Genomic DNA, 12,436 nt, shown 5'->3' with positions numbered 1-12,436 from the left:
GTATTTATTGTATGTGGTGCAGTTTAACCTTCGACAGCTAGATGGCAGCAGTCTTTACTGCCTTCCCTCTGACGGAACAAGACCTCACGATACCAAAGGGAGTGTCTGAAGTGTCTGGCCTGAGTATTCTAATTAAATTCCATTTAAAAATTTTAATATTTTGGTTCACCTCCCCTGTAATATGATAACGTATATATTGTATCGCCACACTGTTTTCAATACACAACCCTAGAGATACTAGGTAGTTTGGCTTGCTTTTAGCACCCCCTAGTGTCCGTTTAGTAGAAGCAAAAGTGAAACCTATCTCCTCGCTGTGCTTTTGAACACCTTAATCGAACAGCTGAAATGTCTCCTCAGCCTTCATTAGTCTCTACATGAGTGGTTCATCTCTAAATAAAACAAATCACATGTGTTCATGATCTAAATCATGTGCCTTTGGTCACATTGTTTTCAATATTTCTATGGGCACCATCTTTTTTGTCCAAGTCTGTTCCATGAGTACATTTATATTTATTAATTCCACTGAAGCATGGTTGAAAAGCAATGTCTGACTTTCACTGGTTAAATTCATAGAATTTTGATTTATTATGACTTTTGTCAGATTCAGTGTGACCATTGTGGGGGTTTCCTTCATCGACCGAAAGGTACCAACAATTTTGTCTACGTCTGTATTAAGAGTCTCATCGCCCCTCTAAGGTCTATTGAATCCTCTGGTTGTTTTAGTGGCTGCACCCGTTGCATACAGAATTATGATTTCAAAACAGACAAATTAATTTGGATTAATTGCATTTAGCTGAGAAAATCAAAGTTGTATTTTAAATAATAAATATCTACAGTTTACAACCTAGGAAGCTTCAATCCATTCACTATTTTGATTCATTCCCAGAAGCTGGACTCATATCCGTACACAACAACCATGATGGATTTGGGTTCTCCTCCAGTTTGTCCTGATCTGTTCACAAAAACATGAATCCATCAGCACCAAATGGCTAATCCATTTAGCCAAACACATAAAGCCAAATGCATCGATGTTTTGGTCAATTAAAACCCAGTTATTTCTGTTTATTTCTCAAGCATGACATGAAATCAACTCAAACAATGAACAGGTGAAGATTGTTGCTTAACAACAGATAACAGTTCTTTAGTTTTGCTTTGAAACAACTTCAAATGTCTCCAGCGTGTGCAACCAGCTGCACAAGTTATTTTTAACTTACTGCCAACTGGAATGACTGGGGCTTAACCCTATTTGAGTGGAATTGTCTAAAACGGTGCAGAATTTTTTTTTCTGCTTTTTCACAAGATCCACTGTAGTATGTAGCATCCCATCAGGTATTAGGTCACCAATGACTGATTGTTTCCATGCAGCTGTGCTAACTTGAGTGAACGACCAGTGACTGATAGAAGGCCATCCACCCAGTGTGTTTATTACTAAATGTTCGTCCTGTTTCCCATTCCCTCTCTAGCTGACCCACCTCTCGTTCAGCTGCCAAACTACAAATAAAGCTGGTGGAACTGACCAATCCATCAAACAGGAAAAAGCCACCAGAGGTCATGTCCTTCAGGGAATCTACCTGCTGTAAAACACAAGACTGTGGCCATTGTTGTTCACACTTTTCATGTGTGTGAGATTTGTTAATCACACACAAAGCCAAAGGGAGTGGAGACGGTGGGTGGGGTGTTAATCGTGCCCTGTCCCACTGCCCTAGTTTTTTATTCATGTAGGAATAAGACAAAAGCATTCTTGAGCTCCGTCTGCAAGCGTTTTTAACACTTTTAAGATTTCCTCTCACAAGTTTGGTCCTTTAGGTTACCCTTTCCGGACTGGGAGTGGGAGTGTCACCACCTGTCCTTTATACCACTTGCAACAAGGTGTTGGCAGCGTTCCATAAAAGCAGTTTCTTTTTCCTAAAACACTCGCTTCAGGAGGAACGTGGAGGTTTAAACCAGAACACACTTCCAGTTGCTTGTAGAATATCGGAAGCAGATCAAAAAACGGTCCTCGGAGCTCCGGGATTTGGTCAGGGAAACACTTAGCGGTGTTTTTTACACCCACTTAATCAAACTCTCACAGAAGAGGAAAGCGAAAAAAGAGGGGGTTGGGATGTAATTACTTCCATGTTAAAATAACACCCAGCCTGCCGGCGATCAGGGTGAGTCGACAGTTATAGATGCCCTTACGTAATTTAGACGGCGAGCACGAGTCCACGGTTGCAGAGGGTCGGTTTCTTTATAAAGTGGGGGAGGGGGGGGGGGGGGGGGTCCATGTGGTGATTAAATCCCTCTGTGATGCTTTAACAGGAACTCTTTGGTAATCAAATAAAAGCTCAGCTCTGAAGTTTGTGGTTTATTGTCATTTTTAGAATGATGGGAGTTTTTAATACAAATTAATAGCTGCTTCAATGATGTTAAAACCCTCGCATGGCGCTCGATGTAAGAGTTAATCGTTACAAGGTGAATTTTCATTAATTGCAATATTTTTCACCTTTTGACAGTTTAGGTTTAGACAGAGGCTGAGGTGTGTGCTCACTATCACACATTTAGACTGATTTGTGAACAATGTTTGAGAGAAATGGTAATATTGTGTATCTGGAATTAATTTTAGATCTTTAAGTCCATCTCATGAAAAATCGGAGCAGAAACAAAGGTGTTGTGTTTATATTTTTGTTGAGTGTAGATATCATCAATATCACATGATTTACAGAACACATGTGACCAACTAACATTTCACATTCTACCACCAGATGTTTGGATCAAAATGTGAACCAATCAGGTCTTAGATCAGGTGAGGGCCTGGCGTTCCCTGTCATGCCCTAGGGTTTGCAGCCGGTGGAGAGCAACTGCAGCGCCTTGCTCCAAAATCTGCGGCCACCTTGATCTCACGAGGTTATCGTTGCCTACGTATGCATGACGTCAGAGCAAGTCAGCGTCAAGTCGGACACAAATCTAACCGGCATGCACTGCTCGCCGATCACCGCTGGTCTAATCTGCGCAGAACTGGCTCGTCTCGAACACGGCCCCAGACACAGTGCATTTTTCAAACAGGAAATGGGAGTGGAGTTAGACTCTGGTAGGGAGTGACTCGTTCTTTAATCTGAATTTTTTTAATTGTTTTCTCTTGATACCGTTCTGTCAGATAAATTAGAATCAGCAGGTCAGAGCTACACAAGAATCAGAAATCAGTATCAGCCCCCGCAAATCTAGAATTTGTGCATCTTAATGAAACACTTGATCTAATTTTAATACCAAATTAAAACAGGCTAAATAGAATTAATGTTTTGACATTTTTTGTTAAAATCTTTTATTTGGGTTAAAAATTAACTAATGTGAACATTTTGATATTAAGTCCAAATGAAGGCTTTTGACTGGTGAAGGGGTAATTAGAGAATAAAGCTCTTTTTGATGCTGAACGTGAAATGAAACAAAATCTATCAGCAGGTTTTCAATAAATGTGGATAGAAAATAATAACAAGAAGTGTGTGTGTGTGTGGGGGGGGGGGGGGGGGGCTGTTTAGCCATGCTTCACCTTGAGCCTCAAAATAACTAGAACTGCCTCTGAGTTTAGCAAAGAAAACTGTGAGAATCTAAGTGAAGCGTCTTTGTCGGGCAGCCTTTTGGACAAAATGACACATCCCGTGAAGTCCGATTTAGATCTGGCAGCCCATCCTATGTGTTTGTGTGTGCACGTGGTCAGAGAGGTGGAAGACGAGGTAGAGGAAGAGGTCAGGAAAACCACGGCACCCAAAGTGAGGAGAACAAAGCTTTGCAAGGATCCAGGCCATGGCCACAGGAATTCTGGGACAAGTGACCTATACTTTAGCTGCAGCCCAGCAGGCCTTGCACAGAGATCTCGCATCGCAGCATAATAACACCGCAGGCTTTTCTGAGAGAAAATCGTAGGAAGCTGAAGCATCACGAGAGAACGGCCGCTTCAGCTGACTGAAACTTCCCTCATGGCGCTAAAATCCTGTTGTTTCGTCACTTTCCAAGCAAAACGTAAGAATCATCGAGGTTCAGAAGTGGACAACGACGGGCGCATTCACAACCGTTCCATTCCATCCCTATAATCTACGCTCAAGTCTTCCTCTTGATGGGGAAAAAATTGCAATACAGACTGTACCATCTGTCCATGTATAGGTTGTAATCATGAGCTTTTCTCTCGCCGTGGGCCACTTTTCATTTGTTTTGTGGCTTTTAAGGAGTTGGGCAGCAGAAAGAGCTGCAGGGTTTGGAAAAACTGCTGACTGGGCCCTGTGGCAACACCAAATCTCCCAGTGTCTCATTTTTACTCAAGTTCAATCCCTTAAGCATCTGTATACAACTAATATGTAAAAATAAAGTCAGATCGTTTGTGACTGAGCTGGTGTGCTTGGGAATCAGGGAGGCTTTAGCCCTTTTTAGAAGACACACCGTGCCGGCAAATCAGCGTAAAACTGGTGTGTCCTATGAAAGCGGCATGGCGTTGTGGGAATTTTGCATCATTTGTGCTGCCACGCTTGGTAGTAATATTACCACAGTGCCAGACTTGTGAATACATAATTACGCCCTGGCACAACAGAGGGCGGTGTTATGATCACATGGGGAGTTACTGCCGACAACTATATATAAAATTTAAGAAATAACAGACGTAAGTTTATCTTTTTGAACAGAATCAGCTGAGATGATAAACTGGAGCGATGAAGAGCTCTAGGTGCTTCGCTCCATTAGAGCTGGAGATCAGATCAGCTGACAATTCACGAGGCTGTAAGTGACAGCCATCTTTAGGAGTGACTTGTTAAAAAAACTTAATGAGCATGGCTTCGATTGCAATAAAAGCAAGTTATGTCCAAGTTAAACAGAAGTCATCAGCGGCGCTGAGACCGCTCCCATACCCCTTTATACAGCCATCGTGTAATCTTTGTTAAAAGGACACAGCTGTGCATCATTACCGCCATGGTCTGACCACTTTTAAACGACCTAAGGCTCCCTGATGCTGCATCAGTGTTGCGGTAAATTTGCGGCATTGTTTTCTAAGAGGCTGATTGATTCTTCTGATGCATACTTGTAGCCTAGAAATCTAGACGAACTGTAGCTGTACTAAAAGATTTTGTTCTGCAGTTTGGTCTAGCCATGCTCCTTAGAAGCCTCATTGACCCAAACAATTTTAGGTTGGGCCAATCACAGCGCTCTATGCTTTAAGTGAGTGGTGGGCTCAGCAAATCAACAAAGATTCCGTCAGCTCAGGAACAGCGATCGTTTGAAACGGCTTTGCATTGACTTTGGACGATTTAGACTTGAGCCTTTCTTTGACGTATGAGCAGATAGAGGCACTTAGGTTATTCATGCTGGTGAAGGTTCTCAGTTATCCAGGCCATGGTAATCCAAAGGGGTTCAAATGAAGGCAACTGGATTTCTTTGGTTTCTTGAAACTTGCAAGAAACCAAAGAAGTCAAATTAGGTTCTATATCTCCTAAAAGGATGTATTTGCCTCGTCTTCTTCTTCAATGGCATGTGGTGGACTGCCCCACTGACTTTTTTCTGTAGCAAGGAATATGTCATGTTCTCCATTGCTCTGATTGGTCCTAGTGCTGTCCAAGCATGTAGAGACAGTTTGAAAGACAATCACAGATTCCGCCCCATGACCGAGCTCTGTCTATGGGCCGTGGGCCAGACTATGTTTCTTCATAGAATGACTTGCTAGGCTGACATTTGCACATTTTCTGGGATTTATGTTTCTGATTGCCTGAGTGGTGTGTGACTCTCCCTTGTACATGAGTGAGGCTGGAGATGTCTGGTTGCACTGAGCCACCTGTTACGCAGAGACCAAAATGAAAAACTGAGAATTCCCAAAAGTAATAAATATAAAAGTAGTAAATATGATGGGATGGTGTTAAATATAAAACAACTGAAGCTGATGTTTGATGTTGCTGCTGAGAGGCATCACCATCATTTGCAGCCTTAAGTAATTCCAGGCTGGAGTCACTTGTGTCTGAAATAGCCTCTGAATGGCGGTGATGGGAATTTGTTAGAGGACTGAAGAGGAAAAACAAACTAAACACCTTATGTTTTTTTGTTTCCATAAGGAAAGTGAATTCGAGAGCAGGGACAATCCTACCTTGTGTGGGGCTTTGAGGAGCCGGTGGACGCCTGCTAACTGGTTGATGAGGGGGATATCCTCTCTGAAAGTGTACACCGGGGGTCTCGTCGGTTCTGGAAAGTTGGTGCTGTTGAACGGATCGGTGTCGTCTAAGAACTGAACCCTGCAGACGAACGTGGCCATGGTGCATCCATGCAAAAGTGGCTCCTCTGAACCAGCCCGGTCCAGCGGGTGAGAGTCAGCTGGTAGCGACAACAAATCCCAGGCTGGAAGGAGAGGGGTGATGGCTCTGAGAGCGATCCTTGCTGCGGGATTTTATTTTAGGAAGCCGCTGGGTTATTCTCGGAGAGGCAGGTGGTCGGTGATAAAGAAGAGAGCTGAGAGTGAAGGATCAGCGCAGCTTGGGACAGCCGGTCTGCTGTCTGTCTGAGCCGAAATCCTCCCCCTTCCTCCCCCTCTATATCCCCCCCGTCATATGTGCCTTCCCATATGAAATGAGCGGCTCTAATCCCTCGTATTGTGACAAACACAAACATTTAATCAACAAAGAAAACGCAAAATTACAATAGTCTCAAAATCAGATAAAATGGGTCAAATTTGTTTTCTGTCTGAAACGAACTAACTGCTGTTTTACAGTTTAAAAAAGTTTTAAATAATTTAGTGCTGATTAATCCTTATAACTATTTTAAACAACAGGCATTATAAAATAATCACTTGTTGAAAAGCGATTGTTGGTGAAGCCCAATCTTGATAAATAGCGACATCTCATGGTTGGAAATAGGAAACGCACGTGAAAGGTCATTTATAAACTATGGAAAATAATTTTACAGATAAAGAATCCCAAAACAGTCTAATGTCTCAGTCATGTTGGAAGAGTTACACCGGAACAGATTTATTTTTCAGCCAGCTGAGGGTGTGTCAATTTTCCTCCTTTTAAAAGGCCGAAGAGGGACAATCACTGTTTAAAGCTGTGAGTCTGTGAGGTTGCTGAGTCTACTCCAACTAGAGCAGCAGTGCCGGTATTTGTAATCCAACACTGGCAGGCAAAAAGCTCCTGGGTTGTTTAAAGAACTGAAGCCGATGAAGTAGAGCGACCCTGGAGTTATTTCTTGGACCTTGTTTTATTCTAATGGTGCAATCACATCTGGACAAAAGACGTGCAGAGAAGTTGCGGCGTCCTCCTTAAAATGTTTACTCCACGGCATCCAGACTGATATGATAAGGACTCTTGTATGCAGGAAGCCATCAGTGGTTGACTCTACCTGCCAATTAGAGGCTCCCTTTATAGGCAGGTGTGAATTTCAGCCAGCCAATCAGTCGGGGTGTGCTGGGTCGGCTCTACACCAAGCTGACCACTGGGAAGCAGGTCCGAAAAAACTGTCGGCTGAGCACAGAAAACACACAGATTACTCAGATATGAATGTGTCATAATTTCGGGTGAAGCAGTGTTGAGACTAATGTTAAGCTAACTATACTGTGTTGAATTAGAAGCAAATAGTCTGCTCTAAAAAAATCACTTAACTACTTTTTCAACAGGGCTTGTGTTCGTGGCGTCTTCACAGACGCGGCCGCCCCGTTGGAGGCGTGCGAGTCCTTACTTGTTGCTTGTTATTACTGTAAACAGCACATTTAGTCTCGTTCTTGCAGCTTAAATTAATCTAGTATTCAGGTGATTGGTTATATCACACAAGTCTATCAATACTGTGTTGTGGGGTGACACACGTGATCACCCGGGGAGTAAGAGTGGAAAACAGGCTAAATTTTCACTGTTTGCCTACGTAGAGGCAAAACCACGGAGACCAAGTATCTAGCATAAGAAAGTGTTGTTGGCTTGCTTGGATCGCAGCTGTAAGGCCTTACATACATTACTAGATCACAGAATGTCGCTCTAACTTATTTCTTACATATTGCACCTTTAAACAGATATAAAGTGCCAAAAAGATTCAGAGTGGCTATAAATACATACAGAAGATACATCACCTTCTGGACTATTTTCATTCTGGTAAGTTACAGATGGTGTACGTTTTTTATACATTGTTTCTTTCCTTCAGCCGCGACAGGCACACACACACACACACACACACACACACACACACACACACACACACACACACACACACACACACACACACACACACATATACCTGTAAGCTAATGTGGGCGCTGACACAGAACACAACTTCTCCTGCTACACTTATTCTGTGGGATGACAAATCTGATTGTTTGTCTAGAAAAACCAATAAATAAAATGTTTACATCTGCTCACACCACAAACAAGATAGTTGAAAATGTCCCTTATGCAGAACTGTGGCGGCAACAATATGTCATCGGTGCTCCAATCTTGGGTATTTCATATGGATAAAAATAATTTAGGATGCTGATTTTGTCCACATAACGGTCCCCGGCGTCTTTATTTAGCATATTCCTTGTATATTCCACATCCTTGTTGGGATTTTATAATGTTGTTTAACACTTTCTTTCACCCAAGTCCGCTTCTTCTCTGCGACAGTACCGTTTGTTTCACGGTTTGCTCACACTCTTCAAGCTTTCAACTTGTCCGCGCACATCCCAGAATGCTATGCGTAATCACGTGTGATCACAAGCCCTATTAGCAACAACTCAACAACAACCTCAAATGTGCCCCAATCCTAGTGTTGTATTAATCAGAACTAAAAGCCCTAATATACCGTTACTCATCAGCATTTTAAAAGCATTGTTTCTTATGTTGCGTTATCTCCAACTTTGTCTTCTCCTTTAGCTCTAAACTATAATTCTATCTGTGTGTATTTTCATTTGTGTATTTATGTGTTTTCATGTCATGTCCTGATAATTGTAAAGTGCATTGAATTGCCTCTGTGTTTGAAATGTGCTCCATAAATAAAGCTGCCTTGCATTTAACACTGAAATGTGTGTGTGTGTGAAGTGAATTAACGAGTCGTGGTGTTTTACTTCCTTTAATGAGTCGTTCAGAACTATACAGCCAATGCCGGAGGCACACTCCCATAATAAGTGGAGTAAGTGCTCCTACCACAAAACTCCCAAGAGTGCTAACACCAGTATGACAAAGTATTTATCTACTTATCAACTTACTGTGTATGTCTTGTTTTTGCTTGTCATCTAGAATCTTCTGGCGCTGATTCGTAACTAGAAATAGCCATGAAACTGACGGGACGGGAGTGAGAAAGTGACCTTTGGTTTAAAAAACTAGACTGCAGTAACCAAATTAGATCACAGAATGTCGCTCTAACTTATTTCTTACATATTGCACCTTTAAACGGATATAAAGCTCCAAAAAGATTCAGGGTGGCTATAAATACATCTACGGGACGCATTAATTCTTACTGTAAAACATAAAGCTGTATTTTTAGCTCCTGCTCAGCTTGGTGGTATAGAAAACATAGATAATAGATCACGTGAATGTTCGATGAGCCTCTCCAAAAGCCTCTCTTCATTATTTACTATAATATTCTGTTTGTGTTTGCTTCATCTGGATTAACCTAGTTCAAGCTGCCTGGTTCTTGTGTTTCCCAGTAAACTCAGTGTTTATCTTTGTGATGGAACCACTGGCTATTACCCCGTTCATACCATCGGAGGGCAGAAAGCTTCTATTTTTACCACCTATGAGTCAAGAGCAAACAACTGTGCAACTCATCATGTCAAAGACTAAAGCTTGTGTGTCCAGAAACAGTTACCACCACACACGGGTCCTGTTAGGATCTCATTCGTCAGGTATGTGGCATCTGTCTCCCAACAGACACAAAACGCTTCTCAAGGTGAATACGTTTTGGATTCGCTCTGTCACAGCTGGGAGGAGTCATAGACCCTCATTCTGTTGAGCTCTGCTGACTGAACGCACTCCTCCATCTGATGACGTAGTTGTTTACAGGCCGTTGGGATTTGGCCAAGAGCTCTTCTCCAGCCTTGCCCAGTCCCTCTTCTTGCTGTTTTCCAGGTTCAGCTCGGGATCCCACTGTGGCTTTTCACACAGGAAATCCTGAGATGATTTCCAGAGGCTGAAGTAAAGTTGAAATATTATTGCTGAAGCTATATTTCAAGCAAAGCTGTCACAAAAACAACTCATTTGCCAAAATAAGTCAAAGCAGTTTCCTTTATGCCCTGAATTATTAAGCCTTTTAAGCAAATTTGTATCAAATCAGAAACATCTGGGGTCAAATGTCCTGATGATTGCTCTTTTTTTGTGGGTTTGAAGCTGAAGCTGACAAGTTTGGCAACCATTGCTTTAGAGAACAGCACACAGGAGGACACTGACCACCACAGACAGAAAACATTAACAGCTCTTTCCTGCAGAGTTGCACCAAAAACTCAGCAGATGGTCACAATCAACCAAAGTTTAGGAGAATCAGCAGAATCATTGATTGGCAGATGTCAAAATCAAAATTCTGATTTCTTTAAGTCTGTGAATGTAGCAAATAAAAAATATAACATTCCTGGTCTGTGAACTCACCAGCAATAAATGCTAACTCACTCCTGCAATCACAGGAAGCTTTTGTTTTAGTTAATCAGATTTATAAATATAATGCATTCAGACCCAGCAGGTCAGAGCAACACGGTGCACGGTTTTCTCACGTCGATACAGTTCTCCAGCTTTTTCTTGTGTAGCAGGCCTGTGCAAACCTTATCAAGACACGGGCCAACAGTTGTAATTACTCATGGGCCACAAATAGCTTGGCCATAATATTTTTATGCTTGAATGCATTTTTAAATTAAATCTGTGTTTTGGAATATGATTAGGTTATGTTTTATGTGCATTTAACTCAAGTGAGTGACAAAGTCCAGCGGTCGTGAACTGGCTGAGGATTTGCAGGTTTAGTTAACCTTTGGACATGCTGCTTGAGAGGTGTAGCTCTTCTGTGTGGTTATTTGGATGTAACTTTTATCTTGTGACAGGATTATTTAGGTATTTTTAACAAATGTGCCTAAAAGTAAACCAAAGCGAGTCCCAAACACCAACCACACCCACCCAAAGAAGGATTTGACCATGGAGGTAAATGATTCTCCACCACCTTAATAACTAAAGTCACACTAAATGGCTGTTTGTCTTTTAGAGCCCATCTACTCTGTCATCTACTTTGATTTTGTTACATTTGTTAACAGACACGTCATCATAAAAGGAACACAAAGGTGAATTAAAACTCACCTACAGCACACTGTTTTGCTTGTTAAAGCTGGTATAGCAGATTTGGGGGAAAAACATTGAAAACAATATTCTAACATGGTATATCTACAAGTATTTTGTGGAAAAAATAAAAATAATTATTTAAGTGGTTCTCTCACATTTGCCGAAAATCTCTGCCAATAATGGTTCAGGCCGCAATAAACTACTAAACCATCCGGTTGTCGGTCTTGCCAAACCTTCACACTTGCGCACTTGATGAAGACGAGATCCAGAGTTCCTGTTTGGTGAGCTTAAAAGGGTTAGGCGGTAGGGGTGTGGTGGAGAGCGTACAGCCAGGAGTTGGAGCTGCATGAAGCGGAGCGGATGAGAAGTTCTTGGAGATGGCTGGAGGAGATGGTTCCTTGAAGGGATGAGAGGAAGGATTATTCTTGGTCCTAGTCTGTTAGAAATATGCATCACAAAACATTTCTTAGTTTACGTCTTAGTCTTAGCTTGACAATAAATTTTTTAATCTGGCTCGAACTACCCAGGTTGAGTAATCATCGGGCAAGAGTGTTGAGGAAGTCAGCTCCTTAAATACACCCAAGAGGATGATTGGAGATGAGCTGCAGCTGGCCGTTGCTCCTGCTCTCCGTACACGCCCACCTGCAGACTCTTAGACCTAAAAACATGGTGAGAATAAAAACAGCTCGTGACAGTACCCCCCGTCAAGGGACACCTCCTGGCGTCCTGGCAGAGGCAATGGCGGAGGCCCAGGAGGCCTCAAAGTCCCTAATCAGGGAAGAATTCTCAGTAAAGGAGCGGGGTATCCAGGACCGCTCTTCAGGTCCATAGCCCTCCCAGTCAACCAGGTGTTGGTATCCACGGCCGCCGTGGCGCACATCCAGCAAGCGCCTAACCTGGTAGACGAGACCCCCGCCGACAAGCCTGGCCGGAGGGGGAGGAGTAGGAGGGGGACACAGCGGACTGGAGGATACTGGCTTAATGTGGGAGACATGGAAGACGGGGTGTGTCTTCATGGATGTTGGGAGGTCGAGGCGGACCGATGAAGGGTTAATGATTGCTGAGATCTTGAATGGACCAATAAAACGAGGGGACAACTTCTTACAGGAGTTGTTGAGATTGATGTTGCATGTTGAGAGCCAAACAGATTGCCCAGGGGCATAGGAAGGGGCGGGCCGTCGATGGCGGTCAGCCAAGCGGTGATTGCGTTCCGCCGTTCTACG

The 12,436-nt window shown here is 42.7% G+C and overlaps 1 protein-coding gene across 8 annotated transcripts in view; it reads right to left on the bottom strand.

Moving 5' to 3' along the window:
• Window positions 1-6,488, bottom strand: part of fhod3a (formin homology 2 domain containing 3a) — a 96,096-nt gene extending 89,608 nt beyond the window's left edge. For all 8 annotated transcript variants that reach the window (XM_070556223.1, XM_070556224.1, XM_070556225.1 and 5 more), the window contains exon 1: window positions 6,092-6,488. In XM_070556223.1, coding sequence (XP_070412324.1) covers window positions 6,092-6,256 — 165 coding nt within the window. In that variant the 5' untranslated portion in view covers window positions 6,257-6,488. The remainder of the gene's footprint in view (window positions 1-6,091) is intronic.
• Window positions 6,489-12,436: the final 5,948 nt, after the last annotated feature.

The sequence above is a fragment of the Nothobranchius furzeri genome, chromosome 11 (assembly GCF_043380555.1).
Source record: "Nothobranchius furzeri strain GRZ-AD chromosome 11, NfurGRZ-RIMD1, whole genome shotgun sequence".
NCBI classification, from domain to species: Eukaryota; Metazoa; Chordata; class Actinopteri; order Cyprinodontiformes; family Nothobranchiidae; genus Nothobranchius; species Nothobranchius furzeri.
Note: the sequence above shows the minus strand (reverse complement) of the source record. Positions and strands in the feature narration are given on the sequence as shown.